Source organism: Acartia tonsa, chromosome 2, assembly GCF_053477335.1.
Source record: "Acartia tonsa isolate MP-2025a chromosome 2, ASM5347733v1, whole genome shotgun sequence".
Classification (NCBI taxonomy): Eukaryota; Metazoa; Arthropoda; class Copepoda; order Calanoida; family Acartiidae; genus Acartia; species Acartia tonsa.
In genome coordinates this window covers 18,116,431-18,139,666 of record NC_137261.1, presented here as the reverse complement: position 1 = coordinate 18,139,666, position 23,236 = coordinate 18,116,431, and the positions used below count along the sequence as shown (strand labels likewise).

Sequence of the window (23,236 nt, the reverse complement as noted above, 5' to 3'; positions counted from 1 at the left end):
ATAAATATTTGTTGAATGTGCTACTACTCTTTAATTCATGTTTAAAGTATGTGTGTATGTGTTTGTGTAAACGATTTAGATATAAAATTGATTTAGATATTTATCTTATGACACACACATAACAAATAATAATAATAACAGTAATAACAGTATTATAATACAGGTATTAAATATTTATATACAAACAATATAATTGAATATCATTTTAAAAGAAATTAAGGACAGATCACTTAAATAATAATTATGTACAGTGTCAAAGGGCTAAACAATCTCGTGAGAGGTAATATTGGATGCGTTGTTACTTTATATTTGTCAATTTTTGTTAGTCTGTTAGATTTATTGAGCTTCGCTTTAATGAATATTGTTATCCTTGTTAATGAGAGATATACTGGTTTTTTATCACGTGAATAAAATTAATTTTACACAATGATTAGATCTTTAATAACTTATTATTTTAGGCCTCAATAATTGTTATAGCATAATTGTTAATGAAAAAAATGCAGTTTATTTACATAATATTATGTTTTAAAATATCTTTTAGTTTTATGATATCAAAATATTTTTATCTCAACATTAGTATTTATGTTGAATTTTGAATATTTATTAGAGCTTTAAAACTGCTTGAATAATTGGATTCAAGAGGAAGCATAAGGACAGCCACACTTATTTACTGGAAGCTTCCTAAAAGCTTTGGTCAACTTTGGGAATAGCCAATACTGCAACCACCCCCCCCCCCCTTAATTTTGCAAGGAAGGTTGATATACCCCCTACTGCACGCCTTCGGTTTCAAAATTTCAATTGTGTTTTATGTTTTAAAACGTTTTGACACAACAGGATAATATTGTCCAAATGCAACACAGCTAACACTAAAATCAACAGTAAACTCTCTTGCCAATTACTACATTATAATTAGTTTATTGTACATACACTAGCATCTACCTCCCTTTTTGCCTCTAGGGGTACTAAAGAGGGGTAGACCAGCAGCCCCTCCTCCAATTTTAATTTAACCCATAAAAAGCTTCCATGTAAAGGTGAACTATAAAAGTTCAGTGATCAGCGAGATCCTTTACTACAGACTAAATAAGCAAACTACTTACTACTATGAAATAGGATGTGCAACTTTTTACTACTCATAATTTTAGGTCCTTCTCTGCTTCTTGACTGGAGTTGGGATATGCTCTATCTATACAGTAGCTGAGCTAAACTAATCTAATTAGTATCAAGTGTGCGGCAATGATGAACGCAATCAAATGCTTATCTGAGATCTAAAAACGCAGAACCCTCCAATTAATAATGAAAAAAAGATTACAGTAACACATTAGTATCAAATGACTGAGTGCCAGTTAAACATATTCTATAAAAGATGCTCGGAGTGACGGCAAAAATAGCGATTCTTTTTATATTTGGAGGTATTTTTGTTTTTTTAGCCAGGGAGGGAGGGGACATTGGGCTGTGTATTACACTAGCTCCCAAAGTTTTATAGTAACGTTTTCTTATTCGTTAGCTTTTCAATTTTTTTTTGTTGGTTAATTAAGTTGAGTGTCCAAATGTTTCACCCACTAATTATAATCTACAGAATGGATTATTTTGTGTATCATCATTGGGACACCAATTTATCGGACATTGGCTTTAGATCTCTGCTTGTAGCGCAGTTTCTCTATAGTTAAATCAATTCTTCGTGGACCGTCTTATTGCAAAACTAGAGTAAGAGGAAAGCATTAAAGAATATGTGAGTTAGAGATTAATCACCTAGGCTCGGCAGCTGCTCATAAGCCAACAATGCGCTTCTGGAAAATCGACGTTATAAAGATTAGCAGAATGCCTTAGAAGAATTTTTAAAAAAGGTATCGTGGAGTTTTCAAAGAAAAAGTTCCAGGACAAACGCAGGAGTGACAAACGTCGAAGTGGACAAACTCAGGAGTGTTTAAAAATATCAAGTTAATTCAATATTTATGTACAGGTTAGTTTAGGTTAAGATATGAATGTACAAATTAGCCCTCCACAGGGGTTAGGCGTTTAAAAAAAACGTATAAGATGTTTAAAAATGGGATAGGTTAGGTTATGTAAAGTGTCCACTTAGACGTTTGTCCACTTTGACGTTTGTCACTCCTGCGTTTGTCATAGGACCAAAGAAAACTCATGTATAAACTTTATTGAACCTAAAATCAATAAAAAAAATATACTGAATTAAAAGTCATTAAAACACAAAAAGTTGATATTTGTCTTTTTTATTTAAATATTTTTTGTTTTTCCTAATTGAATTAGTTTGTGTTGGCTGGAGCCAAATAATTATGTACTCAAATCAGGAATCCATGGATGATGAAATAATAGTTATTTATCGCATCGTATTATAAACAGCTTTTCGCGGATAATAAAATGTTCGAATATATGATAGAATCCTTTTTAGCCCCTATATATGCCGAAGGCACGGGCTCAAAAAACGGGTTTTAATCTTATAATTGTATATTTTTAGATATTCGTAGAAAACTGGATATAATACATACTAGACATAATTTTTCAGTATGGCTGATAACCGGTTCTAATCCACCGAATATAAATCGGTTTCGTAACGATACTGGAAAAGATTACTTTTTTAGCGGACTAAAAACATATTCTTACTCTCTATTTTGAGGATTTTATGATGAGATCCTTATTTATATTAGATTAGGTAGGTTTAGAAGAAACCCTGCTTTTTGTATGTTAAAAGTTCCTAATGGTTTTATAAAATTCTCCTCAATATTTTTCATATACTAACTCCTCTTTAATAAAGTAATAGGATCTGAGTGTGTACTAAAGGATTGCGCTAACCACTGAACCGATATGATTCTCCTGTAGTACATGGTAGATTCTCATAGCATCAGTGGTGGTTTATAACTATTTTGGGGGAAGGTATCACCACCCTTCAAAGAGAAATCGCCCCTAAAAAAAATTTCCCTCCCAAAATTTTTTTTAAAAAATTGTTTCTTGAAAGTGGGAAGGCCGGTCAACTTCCCTCTCAAGGGCCCCTAGAGGCCTCTAGTGGCGTATCTGCTATTTTTGTAATATGTGAATTAGGAGTGATTTTTGCTAATCTCTTCAACCTTGACACAATCAGATATCGACTGGATATGCAAAAAGAGTGTTCATAGTTAAACAATATAATGTAGAAAATCTTAAAAATACATTAAAAATAAATAATTTTTACATAATAATAAGTTATTAAAAATGTAAATAATTATATTCTATACCTTTACATATTTTTTTATTTCTTGATTCTTTTAATGAAAATAAAGGATAATTTTCAAATTTCTGCAACTGTCTATAAACACCAAAAATATGCACTAATATAGTAAAACTCAGAGAGGTAGAGGACATTGGGCTTTGTATTTGTTGTCTGAAACTTTAAATTTTAATTCGTTTGTTCATTAAGTTAAGTGTCAAAATATTTCAACCACTAATTGTAATCTACACAAGGGGTAATTTTGTTTATCATCATTTGGGGTGTACATCAATTTATCGGGCATTGTCTTATCCCTTTAGATCCCTGAGTAAAAATAAATGGTATCCATATTCCATAAAGAAACACTAGAATGGCAGGTTGACTGTTATTTACGTCGACTATCATACATTCAACTAAAGTGCTCATAGCTGACATATTCTTGATTATTATATTTAAACAAGGATGACAACATCCATAAGTAGCGAAGCACAAAATTTCGTGGATGGGACTGACGGTCATTGTTGTTTTCTTCAAACGATGGGAAATTTACTTTTGATATAAAATATATAAAAAATATAAAATAGCCAAAAACCTGCAAAAAGGCATTCTGACCGTCATTGTTGATTTCTTCAAATGACCGGAAATTTAATATTGACATCTTTAACTGAAAAAATTTTAGAAATCGGTCCATAAACACCAAAGATATGGGGGAAAATGTAAAAAATATAAAAATAGCCAAAAAACCTGCAAAAAGGCAGTCTGACCGTCATTGTTGGTTCTCCAAACGACGGAAAATTTAATTCTGATATATCTAACTGAAAAATTTTTGAAAAATTAGCTTTACGGACGCACGGACTGACGGACAAAGTGAATTATAGAGTAGCTTCGCTACTAATCAAAAATCAGAGGTGATAAAGTCCTATGGAAAGAGATAAACCTCATTAGTCTGTTAAAAAAATAGAGTAAAACTTTAGAGGGAGAAGGGATTAACTAACTGTATGTCCCCACCACACAGACCCTGTGCCGACTTTAATTTTGGCCATTATCAGCCAATAGCATCGTAAATATTAACATAGTCAAGTCGCTACAAAAGAGCAGAAAGCAATTTGCTAGCAGACAAAAAATGTCCTCAAGACAGGGGCCAGATAGTTGTTTGGGTTATACATCTTTACATTATGTTTATTGTTGAAAATATCAGAATCACATCTCACACAGATATTACAATTTGGAACAATTTGTCGAATATTCAATTTTGTAAATGATTTTTAAATTTTTATACCCTTACAAAAATAAAAAGAAAGTCTTAATATATAAAACATATAAATTTAGGTCGACAAAATAACCTAATTTGTAAAGTAGGTTTGGATAAACAAGAATGACAACATCCATAGAAGCGAAGAAATGAAACGGTAGGACAAACGGACATTAACACTTGTATAGTGTAAGAACTGAATAATCAGAATATAAGTGTATAAGACATAGGCGTCCAAGGGGGGGGGTAATGGGCCATTTGGCACCCCCAAAATTTTGTGAACAATACCCCCCCCAAAAAAAATTACCCCTACCTTGGGGGTGCCGTAGGCACCCCAAACGATTTTGGGGGGGGGGTATTTACCCCCCCCCAAACCATTTTGGGGGGGGTAATTACCCTCCCCCAAAATAAATGTTCTTTAAAAAAAAAATTTTGGGGGGGGTATTTACCCCCCCCCAAATTGAATGTTCTTAAAAAAAAAATTTTACTGTCCAACCAGTTAAAACAGTTCTTAACCATGATAACAAAAAATTTAATAGTTTGATCATGTTTTATTTGCTTGGGCCTTTATAAGGGCTAAAACCATCCCGGGGATCTATGATGTAATTGTAAAGCACTGAAGATTCCATAAAATAGATACCTAACTAAATTAAATATTTCATTAAATAATGAAAAAGAATTTCTATAGGCAATTTCTTTTGGGAGGATGTCAGGGTGTCTCAAAACTAGTTATAAAACTTACCAGGACCTATAAGACGCTTCACTTTAAAGTAAAATCATATTGGTTCATTGGTTAGTGAGTTAATTATTGTATTTTTATGTTCTAAAGAATGAGATACTACTATATATTTGAATAGTAGTGGCGCCCTTAGCATCTAAGAACTCGTGTTTTCTAAAGGGTAAAAAGGGAGGAGAAAAATAGCCTAAAACCACTCAAAGGATTGACCTATAATAGTGTGGAACCATCATGGGATCTATGTGAAGCTTTCCTAAAAAGGAGAACTCAGTATTAAAAGTAATGAAATCTGAAGCTATAGTCAAATAAACCTTACTTACTACTTTATGTTATAAGATAGTACTTATTAACTTAATAGATTAGGTAGGTGCTTTTTTTACATAATTAAATTACCCCCCCCAAAAATTTTACCCCCGGGGTAAATTAGTTTGGGGGGGGTAATAACCCCCCCCAACAGATTTGGGGTGAGTATTTACCCCCCCCAACAGAGTTTAGGGGGGGTAATTACCCCCCCCAATCAAATTTTACCCCCGGGGTAAAAATTTTGGGGGGGGGTAAAAAAAAATTTCGGCGCGCTTCGCGCGCCATTTTACCCGCCCCAAACACGAATTACCCCCCCCCCTAAAATTTTTTACCCCCCCCAAAAAAAAAAGCTTGGACGCCCCTGGTATAAGAGTCGAAGCAAAATTGTACGTAAAGTTGTTGAAAAAATGCTTGATACAGGATAATGTTTAAGGACATACTTACATTTTTAGGACTTGAATATAGACTTCGTTTATAACATTGTACCTTGTAATACAATGCTAGTACTCCAAAAATCAGATGAATTTTTAACATACAAAAATTTATTGTCAAAAAAGTAAAATTCAGCTTGTTTTAAATGGACAATTATAGAGTTGCTGCCTTTTCTAAGTCGTACCTAACTGTTAAAGGAATCATCATACAAAGTTTGAAAACGATAAGACAATTCTAACATAATAAAATTATCGAAAAGATGTAACCGTTCCAGAATGACGGACGGACCTACCCTAATTATAGAAAAGCTTCGCTTTTAAAAATAGGTAATGCTTGACTTTTAGCTACCAAACCACAAATAATTATCATCAAAATGTTTTTCTAATATTAAAAGACATTGCAAAATTAAACATTTATAAACCATGTATCCAGAGGGATAAGACAATGTCTGATAAATTGATCACTTCCCCTATAATGATACACAAAATTACCTCTTCTATTTAAAACGTTTGAACTTCACAAACGTTTCGGCTTAAGTTTTTTAGTGATACATTTTTTTAGTGATAAAATTATGATCAACTATATCCCCCATTTAGATGAACAAAATTACCCCTTGGGTAGATTTCCTCTTCGCTCTTATGGATTTTGTGATACTTAGTTTATAATTATTTGATAATTAATCATAATATTGAATGTTTCTAACAAAGAATGCAATCAATTTTATACAAAAAAAGATCATTAAGGAAGATAATAAATTGGCCTCCATATATTTTTACTTTTTTTATAATTACTTATTGCTTCGCCGTTAGGCTTTCGCGGATTTTTTGGAATCAAATATACAGAAAGCTAATCTTTTATTTTTATTTAAGGATGTTTGTTTCTTAACAAGGATAACAACATCTATAAAAGCGAAGCTCTGAAATGGAAGGACAAACGATGATACTGTTAAAGGACATACTTACATTTTTTGGACTTGTTTATAGAGACGCTTATAACATTGTACCTTGTTGTAATAGGAATCAGTTTTCAAAAAATCTGAAGAATCGGACAATTTTAACATACAAAAATTTGTTGTCAAAAAAGTTAAAAATCGACATGTTTAAAATGAACATACAGACATTCTAATATTGATTATAGAGTTGCTACGCTTTTTACGTTGTAACTAACTACTACAGGAATCATCATGCAAAGTTTGTAATCGATAGGACAATTCTAACCTGTTGAAATTAACGAAAAGAGCTAACTGTCTGTGACTTACGGACGTACGGACGGATTGACCCTAATTATAGAAAAGCTTCGCTTTTAAAAACAGTAACAAAAGGCAAGGTAGGAGTAAGATTGTTTTTGAAGCTTAAGATTTCAATAGCTAAAGAAATGATTAAGTTCCCCTTTTAAGGGAAGCATCACAAAGGTCCCTTTATGGCTCTATGCTATTTAATTTCTAGATTTTATGGAGCGTAAAACAGAATAGTATTAAGGATCGGTCTTTTTTTCCTACCCATTATATTAAAGTAGGACTCTATCTACAACAACAACAAAAAGTATTAAATGGATGTCATTTATACAACTGGTGAAATAGTTACAAAAAACTGTAAAGTAATATCAGACAAATAATGGTCCGAATGTATAAGTTAAATAATTGTTGAACAAGCGCCATAGCTTTGAGAATCTGTAAATTGATGGTCGAACGAACAGAACCTACATAGTAACTGTACTACTTAAAACGTTTCTACCTAGAACCATTCAATTATTTGGTTTTTAAACAGTAATTTTACATTATAAATTATATCGATTTAATAATGATATACTAGATATTAATACATATAAATCAACAATTTAATGAATTAATTTCACCATATGATTAATTTTTTTTACAAATGAATGGCAATTTGGAAATAGTCCAAGTTAAAAAAAAACAAGGATGACAACATCCATAAGTAGCAAAGCTTAAAAACTATAGAAGGACATCCAGAAAAAAATTATATATATAGCATTGTCAAAAAAAACTTAAATAAAAAAATCATGAAAATTTTAAAACTAGGAATCGCTCTAGCACCCAATCCAATAAGCATATCTTAATAAAACTTAATATAAATATGTAGAGTGTATACTTATTAAATCCCTGAAAATTTCGGCCATCTATCAGGAAAAAAATCATGAAAACTTCAAAATCTAGGAATCGATTTAGCAACCCAATAAATTAAATATTAAATTAAATAAATAATATTTAATCTATGTAAATTTTGTTGTCTATCTTGAAAAGAAGTAGAGAAATTTTAGAAAGGGTTAAAATCTAGGAATTGATCTAGCACCCCAATTAACACACAGATGGACAAAACAATGTATAGATCAGATGGGCATATGTCATAGGAATCTTCACCAAAAATTTTACTCTTCAACAGGAGCCGAGAAAATAGCAGATAGGGACTGACTGAAAGACAGACAGACAAAATGAATTATAAAGTAGCTTCTCTACAAAAAAAACTAAAGCGTTTTACTTATGAGTTGACCTCCTAATATATTTGTTGAACTAAAGGGTTTGTCCACCATACATTTAACCCATGGATCTAAAAAGATAAGACAAAGGTCTATGAAGTTGCTAAGCCAACGAATAGGGAAAACTTTATTGTAAAACTTTGGGGACTGGTATAATAAACAACCCAATGTCTCCTACCTACCTGCAACAGTTTTTAGCACATTGTTTGTGTACCAATTATTTATTAGCATTGTTAGTTTGTTACATAATTGTGATTCTAATTTTAGTATGGGTTACAAGAGTTTACGGCGCATGCATCAACCATGTTCCTTTCTGGTTCCTGGTAAGTTTAGCAAATTAAACAAGGACGACAATATCCATAAAAGCCAAGCGGTAGAACAAAGAAAATCTAACACTTTCAGTTTCAGAACTGAATAAACAGAACATAAATGTAATAATAGATAATAATGCTTCACTTATAGCATTGTATATTGTTGTAAAAATCAGACAAATAGGATAATTATATATATATAAAATCAACAATATTAAATAAACGTACGGATTTTCTAGTAATGTTTTTAGAGTTGCTATGCTTCCTAAATCGTACTAATAACTATAGAAATAATCATGCAAAGTTATAAGAGAGATTCGCTTTTTAAAAATGTTAGCTTGGTATTTTCATATTTACTTACAGCATAACTATCTTTTAGTTATAAATGTTCTGTCTTATATGTGGAAAAAGATATATTATGTTATTGTAATTGGGATGTTTTCTAAAACTAAAACTATGCCCGTTTTGTGGTGGATCACTTTAATCTGTTTAGGCGCATTTAATGCAGTTTGACTTTAGAAACGCATTTGATATCTTTAAAAAATATAAACATTAAAAAGACAAACGTAAAGCAAAAAATGTGAGGGAAAAAATAAGTTCAAATAGTCATGACATAACTATATGTAATTTTTGAAGGACCTGCCCAAGTTACAAGATAATTAATTATTTCTGTATTTTAAGGATCCACCCGAGCTACAGCCGGTGTATGATGAAAATGGAGAAATTATACCTGACAAGGTAAGTGAAGGAAAACTTGTTTTAAAATGACGTCATACAGTACAAATGACCAATGATAGGCCAATTCACATACTAAATTTCCAATGACAGACAATTATACATTTCAATTGACTAATGGTAGGCATGTATGACTTAATTTTTTTAGGCACTTTAAAAGCTTCGTTTTAGGAAACTATTTTGATTAAAACACACAGACAAAACGATAAACTGCAGTGATCTAAAGGACAATATCCGATAAATTTATGTATATCCCTAATGATGTTGCACAATTAGATTACAATTAGTGGTTGTAACGTTTGGACACTTAAATTGTTGAACCAACCAATGAAAATTCGATAAAAGTCCCCAAAGTTGTCAAGCCAACGAATAAGAAAACATTATTTTAGTACTTTGGGGGCTTGTGTAATAAAAATTGCATTTCCCCCTCTTCCTGATAAAATAACATCTTCTATCCTATGTAAGCTTTTTTGTCTGTAGTTTTAGATTTCAATAACTACAGAACTGATTGAGTTCTCCTTTTTAGAGAAGCTACACATGATTTATAATTTCTTTTTACTCCCCTAAATATAGAGCCCTCTATGTGCTAGGGGCCAATATGCTAATTACTTACAATGTAGCATCGCTACTAAAAAAAATCTTTCTAAATGTATTCCAGAGAATAAATTAAACCTACATTATCTTTATTAAGCTTATCATAAGTCAGCAAGAGAATATTAGGAATATGCAAAATTAATATTTCTAGAAGGGGATTTGTCCAGGGAGGGAGGAACATTGGGCTAGTTGTTACACTAGTCCCCAAAGTTTTCTAATAGCATTTCTTATTTGTTGGCTTATTAACATTGGGGACTTTATTTTGATTGATTGGTTTATTAAGCCAAGTGTTCAAAAGTTGTAACCACTAATTGTAATGTACAGAAGCTATAATTTCTATATTATCATTTGGGATATACATCAATTCATCGGCCATTGTCTTATCCCTTTATATCCCTGGTTTTTATCACAAATAATAGGATAAGACATTGGCCGATAGATTGCTATACATCCTCAATGTTAAATTGTTAATACACAAAATTAACCCTTCTTTAGATTACAATAGTGGTTGAAACGTTTGGACACTCAACTTATTAATCCAACCAATCAAAAATTATCAAAATTCAAAAAGTTATTAAGCCAACGAATTAGAAAACGTTATTATAAAACTTTGGGGACTAGTGTTATTAACAGCCCATTGTCCCCTCTCTCTCTCTCTGTTTATAACTAGTTTTAAGATTTAATTCACTAGAATACAACCTGAATCTGATCTTTAATCACAGAAATTTAATCTTTTTAAGTAATAAAAGAAAAACAATTTACTAAAATCCTATGTTTGATTTCATTTATTACCTATCCCCCTGTGGGGTAAATTTTTGCTAATCCGCTTTTCTAATCTTATGTACTTAATCCCAGGGATCTAAAGGGATAGAACAATGGCCGATAAATTGATATACATCCCCAATGTTAATACACAAATTTACCCCTTCTGTAGATTACAATAGTGGTTGAAACGTTTGGACACTCAACTTCTCTGTCTCTCTGTCTCTCTGAATTAATCCATAATTCTAATACAAAACAAGGATGACAACATACTTTATACCGAAACTCCAAAATAGTTGGTTAAAAGAACATTGACAAATATTAAATGACTGCAGTTTCAAAATTGAAGGGACCTGTCTTCTTGTTAAAGATTATAGAGTTCCTACATTTTCTAAATTGCTCCTAACTAACTCAGGAATCATCATGTAAGTATGAAATCAGTAGGGTCATTCTAACATGACTAAATTAAAAATTAGAGTGATAAGTTATGGATATTTTAATATCTCACAAACCTTTTATGTTGTTAGAACATTAAATTAATGTTGCTTCATTGACATAACTTTTAATAAATTCCAAGCGATAGTCGACAAAAGCATCTCGCTAACTGCTGAACCGATATGGTTCTCCTTTGCAGGTTTGCTTCCCATGGGTCTTGGGAAGGTTTATAGCTTTTTTGGGGGAGGGTATCACCACCCTCCCAGAAGAAAAGTGCAAAAAAACTAACCCTATCTAGCGACCGAATTTTGTTTTTGGTAAACAGCTGATTTTATCATAGATTGTTAAATGTTAGATGTAGCCGCTAGTACAGAATAAACTAGAAAAAAATCATTTCTGAGTGGGTCTATAGATGATAATAGGGATATTCTATAATAATCCTGGTTAGTACAATTTTTGCAAGAATATTAGTCAGCAGAGATACCAAGAACAATCATGTACAACATTAGCGCAGCAAAAACAATGTTGTTGTCTGTAGACACTGCTCTATCTGAGGCTGCCGAGCAATACACTACTAATTTTAATTTTAAACCTGAAAATATGTTAATAGAAAAAATATGTAAGTCTTGCTGAGTAAATTATAAAAAAAGAATTTAACAAAGTTCGATTATAAAGAAATTGATATTCAGGGGAAAATCTATACATTCAAAATCAAGAAATAAAGTTTCATAATTAGTAAGGAATTATAGGCAATGGCTGTGCAATCAAAGAACCTGTTGTGTATTAGATTGCATTACTGTGAGTATTTTAGATTAAAAATCTGTTAGTAAGCTGTTAAAAACTGACAAGTTCGGGTCTGTTTTTTTAAATTTTTATTACTTAACATTTTTTTGTTTTCTTTTCCCTTTCATTTGAGCAACTTTTATGAGAGAGGGAGGGGACAATGGACTGTTTATTATGTTAGTGCCCTAAGTTTTTTATTTACCTTTTATTATACGTTGGGGACTTTTATTGAATTTTGATTGGTTGGTTCAATTATTTAAGTGTCTAAACGATACAACCACTAATTGTGATCTACAGAAAGGGCGATTTTGTGTATTATCATGAGGGATGTACATCAACTCATCGGACAATGTCTTATCCCTTTGGACCCCTGAGTAACTTTTCTCCTGCATTTCTTCAGAAGCGGAAATTATATTTTGCAAAATGTAGAATTTGGCTCTGCTAAATCTGAGCGAAAAAAAGGATAAAGTTTCCCAAATATATTTTGGAAAGATCGTGAATTTTTAAAGAGAGAGAGGACAATGATCTGTTTATCATACTAGTCCCAAAGTTTTATAGTAGCGTTTTCTTATTCGTTGACTTGACAACATTGGGGAATTTTGATTGTTTGGTTTATGAAGATGAGTGTTCAAACAATTCAACCTTAGATTTAATCTACAAAACTATGTTTATTATCATTGGGTATGTATATTAATTTATCGGCCATTGTCTTATTCCTTTAGATTCCTGTATGCAATTATGTACATTCACCAAAACAAAGTTTAATATTTTTAAAATCTTTAATTTGATGAGAAATATATCAAACAAAATTACTTTTCCGAATACTTATCCTTTCACATTTGATGAAAATAATTTTTGATGATTTTAGTTTTTTTCTGTTGGCTTTCTTCATAGGAGGTAATCCATAATGTAAAATAAAGAATATAATGATAATGGATACATTAAATATTTAAATAAAAAAGAAAGTAAATATAATGAAAAATCCTTATAATAAAGTAACAAGATGTCTATTTGTCTGTGTGTTTGTACCAAAGGATCTTGCTAACTGCTGAACTGATCGGGTTGTCCTTAACAGGGTAGCTTCTCAAAGGGTCCGGGAAGAGTTATAACTTTTTTGGGGAGGGTATCACCTCCCTCCCAAGAGAAATCGCCCCTAAAAAGTTACCCCCCCCCCAAAAAAAAAAAAAATATTTTTTTTAACTATAATTTAAAATACTTTTTTTACTATTTTTTTTCAATCTAAAAATAGAAATTGGGTTATCAAATTCAACTCTCCCCTGCCCAAGTGCCCCTGGAGTCCTCTAGGGGCGTATCTGCTATCTATAATACAAAGTAGAACGATGTCTGTCTGTCCGTCTGTCCGTCTGTCTGTCCGTCTGAAGCTTAAGATCTCAGTAACCACTGAACCGATTGGGCTCTACTCTTCAGGGAATATACCTACTGGTCCTGTGATGGTTTTAAGCTATTTTCTTTGGGGGTGGGACACCCCCAACCCCCCAAAAAAATGAAAATACCCCCCCAAAAAAAAAAAAAAATTTTTTTTTACTTTTTCTTTTTAAATCTAAAATACGAAAAATTAAGTTGATGAAACCTCTTGGGGCAAAGCCCCTAGAGGCTAGGGGCGAAGCCGCTAGTTAAAGAATATAGTATTAATGTATACCATACAATATTATATATAGATGTGAGGATGCAATTTAAAAAAAAAACTGATTAGTGTTCGCAATATTTAAAATTATCAACCTTTATTTCTTTAAGCCTCTTGTGCATGGAGTATAGCTACTCAGGTAGGGAGGGGATATTGGTCTGTTTATTACACTAGGCGCCAATGTTTTATAATAACATTTCTTATTCGTCGACAAAACAACTTTGGGAACTTTGATTTTGATTGGTTGGTTCATTAAGTTGAATGTCCAAACGTTTTAACCACTAATTGTGCATTTAAAAGAAAAATTTATTTATTTGCATTTATTTTTTTTCTTACTTGGTCACTTCAAATGCGAAAATGCCGCGATACTGTTTATTGTCGCGGCACTACTTCTCTTATAGATATAAAAAAGCTATGTTAAAACCGACCTCAGACCAAATGACCCACTTTTTTCAAATGTAATATCCATAGTTAACAAATCTACTATACGGTGCATTGTATGATGACTGTCCAGAATTAATATCAAAATTGAAAGGTTCTCTATATTATTACACATAAATTTTAAATGCACCAATAAACCAATGGATACAGGAATTGGGGCATGAAGGATAAATTAATTTGAATCTTAATAGTTTTTTTTTATCAAATAAACATCTCTTTGAAACTTACAAAATAAAACAGAAAATAGTTAGGATTTATTCTTTTTTATTTAAAAAGGGAGCAACAATTATTAGGATTTTTTCTCGAAAACTCGTTCTGTAAATGGTAACGCCCTTTAAGAGGCGTTACCACGGAAGGGACTACACCCGCTTAATAGATTGATTTATGATTGACTTTTCAAAGTAATAGTGTCAAAAATTGTTGTTAATCATAATTGGGAATTAATTATTTTATTGTCCCACTCCTAGGTTTATTTAGTGTTATTTGAAGTGGTGATTGGAAGTTAATACAATAAATCTATAAATATACATAGATGAATAACCATACAATTAACTTAATCCCATTTTCATAATGACCTTTTCTTCTGCTAGTAGCAAATTACTTTCTGATCTTTTGTAGGGACTTGACTGTGTTATTATTTCCGACGCCATTGATTGATTTTTAAAGACAAAATTTTAAGTTGGCACAGGGCTCTTGGGGTGGGGGTTCCTCCTGTATTGTTTTTCTCTAATGTTTAAACACACTTATTATGTCCTCTTCAGACATGATATATGCCGTGCAACAATTAATCATCTTCTTGTGACCGTCTAAAATTAATATTTAGCTTTGTAATATAAACTTTTAATCTCATAATAACTACGTATTGAAAAATTTTGGTCAAAAAATCATATTTCGATAAAAATTTAACGCATATTAGAACCAGAGATCTAAAATAATAAGACAATTGCCGATTAATTGATGTATAATGTTATCCCCAATGATGATATATACAATTACCCATTTTATAGGTTAAAATTTGTGTTTGAAAAGTTTAAACACTCAACTTAATGAACCAACCAATGAGAATTCTAAAAAATTCCCCAAAGTTGTTAAGCTAAGGAATAAGAAAACGATACTTTAAGACATTAGTTTAATAAACAGTCCAATGTCCCCTCCCTTCCTTGGTAGCAAATGCTTTCAAAATTATGTTTATGTTATACAAAACGAAATTATGGGATACTATTTTGGTATTGGTAAATAAGAATTTCAAACAAATATCACGTTCATTTCACGAGAAAACAATTATCTTTAATTTTAAATCAATGGAATGACTTCTTTCAAGTGACTTCCAATGAAAAAAAAGATGTTTATAGTGTTGTTGTTTTTCACAAAGTTCCTATAAAAAAAGGATAAATAAAAAAACTTTTGGCCAAAGTATCCTGTATGATGAAATATTAGAATAATGTAATATTATTTATAGTCTATATTTTCTTGCTGTCTTGTGATATAACCCGCCAAGGCCCATCTTAATGTGAGCAAAATCTTGGAAGCCGAAACACAATATAACAATGTTGACATTTTTTCACGCAGAGTTTGTTCTAAAGTGAATAGGTTCCTGCCTTTGTGGATGTCAGTCTATGTATAGCCCATAACCCACCTCCTCTTATTTTTCAATTACATAAATAAGAAATAATAGCTAGGGGGATGGAATATGTTTCATATTCCTGACAAAATCGGAGGTCCCTAACCGGGCGGGGCTACCAAATACCCAACACAACATAAAGTAATAAACCAAAAACTAAGCATTTCTCTAATGGGTACTTTGTGTAGTAGCGACAACTTTTAGTAATATTTATGTTTTTCTTTTGTTATATTTTGGTCGTAAGTGTCCTTGTTGAGAAGCCATCTATTGTTACAAGTGTAAATTATACAATTTCTTATCATCATGGTTTCTGAGGTTTTTGTGTAGATTTATCATATGACATAATTACCCATGTTTGTTTAACACAGAGGGGGGGGGGGGATGGCAATCGACATCCATTATATAGAGAGAAATAGGACATTGGGCTATTTATTACACTAGTCCCCAAAGTTTTATAATAACGTTTTCTTATTCGTTCGCTTAACATCTTTCGGGACTTTTGATTGGTTGATTCATTAGGTGGAGTGTTCAAACTTTTCAACCACTAATTTCAATCTACAGAAGGTGTTATTTTTTTATCCCTTTATATCCTTGCATATTTTAAACTTATTTACAGGATTCTGTTATTGGTAGCTTAACATTATTTGGAGTAAAAGTTGGAAGAGGCCAATGAATACAAAAATATTCTCTTAACTTATCCTCGAATGATTTTAATCTACCAAAGGAGAAGTTTGGTTTATCGAGTATGAAAATAATTAGACTTTATCAGCTATCAAAGACTAGCGGTTAAATCCATAAAGGTCTCTAGAAGCACTTGAGGAAAAACTCGACCATTAACTTTCACTTCAAGAAAAAGTTTTGAAATGAAAAAAAAAATATTTGAAAGAAAATTGAAGTAAAGATAATAAGGGAACACTCAAAACATATACAGATTTAAAAACTAAAAAATTGCAATTAAATATTAAATTTTTCTGTCTGGAATTAGAAAATTGCTGGAATTACCCCAATTTAAAATTTATCCCAACCTTAGGGGTGCCGTAGGCACCCCCAACTATTTATGAGGGGGTATTTACCCCCCCCCCCCCAAACAATTTTGAGGGGGTATTTACCAAAATAAAAAATCCCTAGCAAAAAAAATTTTGGGGGGGGGTAGAAAAAATTCACCTAAATTAAATTAACTACCTAAAAAATTGGAGGGGGCGGGATTTTTTTGGGCGACAGATAGACGGACAGACATCAAGCTACTTTGTATTATCTACTAGCGGCTTCGCCCCTAGCCCCTAGGGGCTTTGCCCCAAGAGGTGAACAAAAAAAATTTAGGCAAAATTCGTAAAAGGACCAAGGAAATCTTCTGCATAAAAAAAGGACCAAGGAAGTCTTCTGCATAAAAAAAGGACCAAGAAAATCTTCCGCAAAAAAATATTTTTTTTTTAGATTTATTTTTTAAAATCTAAATTGGTTTGATCAAACCTCTTGGGGCAAAGCCCCTAGAGGCTAGGGGCGAAGCCGCTAGTAGATTTATAATCTATTGAATGAATCTATTTCAACTATAAGGTAATATAATTTGCGCGATTCAAACTTTTTCAATAATAAAAATGCAAAGACTAAATTCTATAACCCTTGTTTAAATGTTCCATGTATGAGTTTTGTATGAGAGGATGTTTATACATAACAGAAGAAATGTATTTAAACAAGGATGACAACATCCATAAAATAAAGCTCTAACGGTAGGACAAACAAATATTAACACTTGTAGAGTGTCAGAACTGAATAGTCAGAATATAAATGTCTAACAAAATTGTTCTTGCAAAACTGTTTAAATATAGAATACTGTTTAAGTATATATATATACATTTTTAGGACATAAATACAGAGATACTTCGCTTAACACATTTGTACCTTGTTGTAATAGAATTCAGTATTCCTAAAATCAGATGAATAGAAAATAAACATAAAAAAATTTGTTTAAATATCAATTTGTTTTCAATGGACCTACGAATCTGGACATTTCTAACATGCCTAAATTAACGATAAGATCCATCCGTTACGGTCGGACCCTATTTATAGAAAAGCTTTGCTTTTAAAAATAATCTAAAATCTAAAACAAACCAATTTAATTTTTTTTTGCCATTTGAAATGTTTGTTAAAACATGAAAACACTTTTGCAAGTTTTTCTGTTATGAATATCGCCTTTGGTTTAAAGAGAAAGAAATTGGAATCAGAGAGTGAGGGGACAATTGGTTGTTTATTGCACTAGTTCCCAAAGTTTTATGATAACCTTTTCTTATTCTTTGGTTCAATAACATTGGGGACTTTAGTGAATTATGATTGGATGGATCATTAAGTTGAGTGTTCAAACGTTTCATCCACTAATTACAATACACAGAAGGGGATATCTTGTGTATCATCATTGGGGATGTACATTTATTTGTCGGCCATTGTCTTATCCCCTTAGATCCCTGATTTTTTTCTCTTGCCTTTGGTTTAAAGAGAAAGAAATTTGAAAAGCAACAAGCATGAATCTTATTTGTAAACAACTTTTCTACAAAGATTCTCTTCCCCAACTCTAAAGAAAATTTGTCAGGGATTTAAAGGGACAAGACAATGGCCGATAAATTTATGTACAAAATAAATCCTTCTATGGATTACGATTAGTGGTTGAAACGTTTGGACATTCAACTTACTGACAAACCAATCAAAAATCGATTAAATTCCCAAAGTTGTTAAGCGAAAGAATAAAAAACCGTTATTTTAAAAGTTTTGGGACTAGCACAATGTCCCCTTCCTCCCTGAAAGTTTCTTTGATTTGTTGATTCATATATCGGCAAAGTTATAAAATTCGAATTTAAATTTTGTTATCAATAAAATGAAGATAATAAATATATAAATTTCAATCAATAATTCAATAAAACTTTAAAGTAATTGATTTTTCAACTTTTTCCAATGAAACTTATATAACAGCACAAAATGAATTTCTGAATTGTTTAATTTGGATAAATATGTTCTTGTTTAACTTTTTGTTTTATTGAATAAATTGAATAACTGTAGAGATATAAAAACAGCAAGAGTTCTTGTCTATATTCAACTTTTATATAACATAACACACATATATTGAAATTTTATACAGGGATAGAGAAGAGGGGACCATAGACTGTCACTAATCCCCAATGTTTTATTATAACGTTTTCTTTTTTGCTTGGATAACAACTTTGGGAACTTGGTTGGTTAATCAAATTAAGTGTTTAAACGTTTCAACCACTAATTTTAATCTACAGAAGGGGTAATTTTGTGTTTGTACATTAACTTATCGGTCATTGTCTTATCCCTTTATATCCCTGCATATTAAGATTTAGATTTTAAACAGAATAACATTTTGATTTCGTTATTTTGTTACTCATAGACAAATTGTCGACAAGACCCAGCACAAACACAAATAAACAAGGATGACAACAACCATAAAAACGAACCTCTGAAAGGGCAGGACAAACAAACATTACTGCTTGTAGAGTGCCAGAATTGCATAATCAGAATATAAATTTATAAGGGTCGAAAAAAAATTGTACGAAAATTTGTTGAAAAACTGCGTAAATACAGGATATTGTTCAAACACATACTTACAATTTAAGGAGTTGCTTATAGAGATTTTTCGCTCGTGACATTGTCCCAGGAATCAGTATTCCAAAAATCAGATCAATCGGATAATTTTATCACATAAAAATTAGTTGTTAAAAAGGTTAAAAATCAATATATTGTTTAAATGTACGTACGGACATTCTGGTAACGATTATAGAGTTGCTACGCTTTTTAAACCTACCTAACTAATACAGGAATAACCACGCAAAGTTTGGAAACGATAGGACATTTCTAACCTGTTTAAATTAACGAAAAGAGCTTACTCTCTGTGACGTTCCGACGGAATGAGAATTGAAAGGAATTTTCGTAAAGACTTCTTTCTTTCAAAAATAAAATTGTGTAAAATTTAAAACTAATATTAGACAATCCTGATGCTTTTTAAAGTGACTATAAAAAATTAAGTCATTTTTTGCAGGAGCTTAACAAATATCTTTTCTTAACTTTTTATTAGATATGCTACTGTCAGTAATTTGCTTAAGTAATCATTTAAACATTTTTAAAGGCTTCGCTACTTGTAAATATAATTGCAAATAGGATAATTATTGCAAAATTTCAACAAGTTTGACAAAAAGAATTAATTACTCACGGCAGATGTTTAAATTTTAATCAGGCTTTCAATCAAATTGGTTTTAAATTGAGTTTTCTTTATCACTCACTTTATTTATGACTTAAGCAAAAAAAGTTTTTAATTGATTTTAGTGAAAGAGGGTCATTTTTTCGCGTATTAGCGTTTAGTAAAATGAACTTATTAAGTCAAACTGTTCCCAATTTTGACCAAATGCATATATATCATTTAAGAAATGGTCAAAATGAAGAAGAATTTAATTAATAAGCGCATTTGGCTAAACGCTAACACACAACTCTATGGATTTTAGGGCTGGCAGTGGGTTCAGTATTGAAGGGATAAGCAGAGGGCAGAAAAATAGTATAAAACCAAACCCACTATCTATGTGAAGCTTCCCTAAAATGGAAAGCACAATCTGTTCAGTAACCTTAATCCTTATATATAGAGTAGTAAGGGTTTTTGTCTAAAGCTTAAGATCTCTATAACTACTGAACCGATTGAGTTCTTCATTTAAAGGGAAGCTTGCATATATCCTAGGAAGAGTTTAGGCTATTTTATTTTCAAATTCACATATGAATTTAGGCTATTTTCTAACCTATCCAAACCTTTAAGAAGTTTAATGCCTTTTTTATAGTTTAAAGCATGTCTCTTATATCTCTTAAGATCTCAAAAATTGCTATAGTCAATATTTATCTATCTTCCAAGGAATTGCTTTACTAATTGAAAATACAAATTTGTTAAAAATGAAGATTTCATGATATTTATTTTTGATAGAGAAAACACAATTTTTTTTTCTTTGATTTCTTATCTAAATTTAAAATTCAATATTTTATATTTGGTTTTTTCCTTGCCAATAAATCAATATTTTTAAAAAATGAAAATTGAGGGCTTATAATTTTTCAGTATGTCTTCAAAACCGATTAATATCCGCATGGTTAAAACTGGTTCTCAGCCATACTGTGAAATCCTGTATAGCATTGTATTATAGACAGTTTTGTTTAAGGTCCTTCGGGCACTCGGAGCTGACAAAACTAGTTTTACTCTTATATTATTTTTAATTTAATATCCGCGGAAAGCTGCCTATATATACTACAATACGATATGAACCATTTTCGTACTGGATTACGAACAAAAGTTAAAGAAAAGCTTTGCTTTTGAAACGAATGTAACTTTTTAATGTAAAATTGATAACATTGAAATTTTATCAAACTTTCGCACAAATGTTTTGAAATTTAAAAAAATTTTAATATCTAATTAGGCATTTATAAAACACTAGCGTCTAGGGGCTCTATATTTGAAGGATTATGGAGGGCAGAAAATAGCCTAAAACCATACCAAGACTTTTTTATAAAAAATGGGGTTATCTCAAAAACGCCTATCTCAAAAAATGCCCATCTCAGAAAACGCCTAAAAAAAGTAATAGCCTAAAACCATCCCGGGATCTATAAGAAGCTTCCATATTAAGGAGGACCATATCGGTTCATCGGTTAGTGAGATCATTCCTTACAAACAAAAAGCTCACTACTTTATATGTTAGGATTAATAGCATTCGCATGGTGATCTTGAAAATAACAACATTTAAAAACGCGCAGTTTTAAAATGGTAGGACAAACTAACAATAACACCTTGTTTAAACAAAATAAATTTTAAAAACAATTGTTGCAAAACTGCTTAAATATAGAATACTGTTTAAGGACATACATACATTTATAGGACTTAATTATAGAGAAGCTTCACTTATGACAGTTTACCATATTGTCCTAGGAATCATCATTCTAAAAATCAGATGAATTGGATAGTTATATCCTATGTAAATTGTTGTCAAATAAGTAAAAAATCAGGATGTTTTAAATGGAAGTACGGACTTTCTGGTTACGAATGTAGAGTTGCTACGCCTTCTAAATTGTACCTAATCGATATAGGAATCATCATGCAAAGTTTGAAATGGATAGGACCATTCTAACATGTCTAAATGAACGAAAAGAGCTAATTGTCCCGGACGGACGGACTGACCGACCCTAATTATAGAATGAATAACTATAAATGTTATATCCTTCAGGTATGGATCAATTTTGGCAGAATCCACAACAGAAAATGTATTGATTTCTTCAGGTAATTTTTTTGCAGCTTATACCAACAACGAAATTGATTCGAAAAAAATCACGAAGTGAATTTTAGCTGTCTCTTATAGAATTGACGACCTTTTTATCTGCCCCCAACTATCATTTTTGAATTATTTCACTTGTTGGCTATATCGTATTTCTGATTTTTTGTTATCCTCAGTAACGAATCGAGTCTGTCTGAAATAGTTTTGGGTAAACTTGATACTATACAAATAAGCATCCAATGTAAACTATCTTCCAAAGCCAAAATTTGTCGTTATCTAGCTGCTTCGAAAAAATGCAACCGCCAAGCTTTTTATATCAAGAGTATATTTTTTGTAACCATGCATACTTTTAAATAAAGGTTCCATCAAGTTAGAATCTCTTTACAGTGCCTATAAAAAAAAGTCGTCATACAATACATATGATCAATGAAAGGCCAATACACAGTCTAAATTACCAATGGCAGGCCAAAATACATTTAATTAACCTATGGTAGCCCATTATGACGTCATTTTTATAGGCACAATTTTAAGAAAAGCTTTGCTTTTATAAAGGAATGTAACTTTTTAAAGTAAAATTGATAACATTGAAATTTAACAAACTTTCGAATAAATGTTGAATATGCGAAGCTTTTCTGTAATTAGGGTCGGTCCGTACGTAACGGGTAGATTTTTTCGTTAATTTAGGCATGTTAGAATTGTCCTATCGATTTCAAACTTTGCATGATAATTCCTGTAGTAGCAATTCTATAATCGTTACCAGAATATCAACACGTCCAAATTAACATTGTTGATTTTTAAAAAAATTTAAAACAATTTTTTATACGATATAATCATCCAATTGATCTGATTTTTGGAGTACTAATTCCTATTTCAATAAGGTACAATATTATAAACGAAGCATCTCTATAAACAAGACCTAGAAATGTCAGTATGTCCTTAAACAGTATTCGGTATTTAAGAAGTTTTGCAACAAATTTATGTATTATTTTGTCAAAACTTATATATTTATATTTTGTATATTCAGTTCTGGCACTCTATAAGAGTTAATGTTCGTCTGTCATATCGTTTCGGAGCTTTGCTTTCATGGATGTTGTCATCTTTGTTTTATAATACTTTGCTTTCCTATGTAGTTGTATAATCTTAAAAATTAGATTAGAAAAGTGTTGCTCAGTCTAGAAGATGATTT

General features: G+C 31.3%; 1 protein-coding gene across 1 annotated transcript in view; it reads left to right on the top strand.

Annotated features, from left to right (window-relative positions):
* Window positions 1-1,215: 1,215 nt before the first annotated feature.
* LOC145306018 (uncharacterized) overlaps window positions 1,216-23,236 on the top strand; it is a 65,339-nt gene continuing 43,318 nt past the window's right edge. Inside the window, exons 1-4 of the mRNA XM_080147954.1 lie at window positions 1,216-1,409; window positions 8,686-8,741; window positions 9,411-9,467; window positions 22,003-22,055. Coding sequence (XP_080004080.1) covers window positions 1,364-1,409; window positions 8,686-8,741; window positions 9,411-9,467; window positions 22,003-22,055 — 212 coding nt within the window. The 5' untranslated portion in view covers window positions 1,216-1,363. The remainder of the gene's footprint in view (window positions 1,410-8,685; window positions 8,742-9,410; window positions 9,468-22,002; window positions 22,056-23,236) is intronic.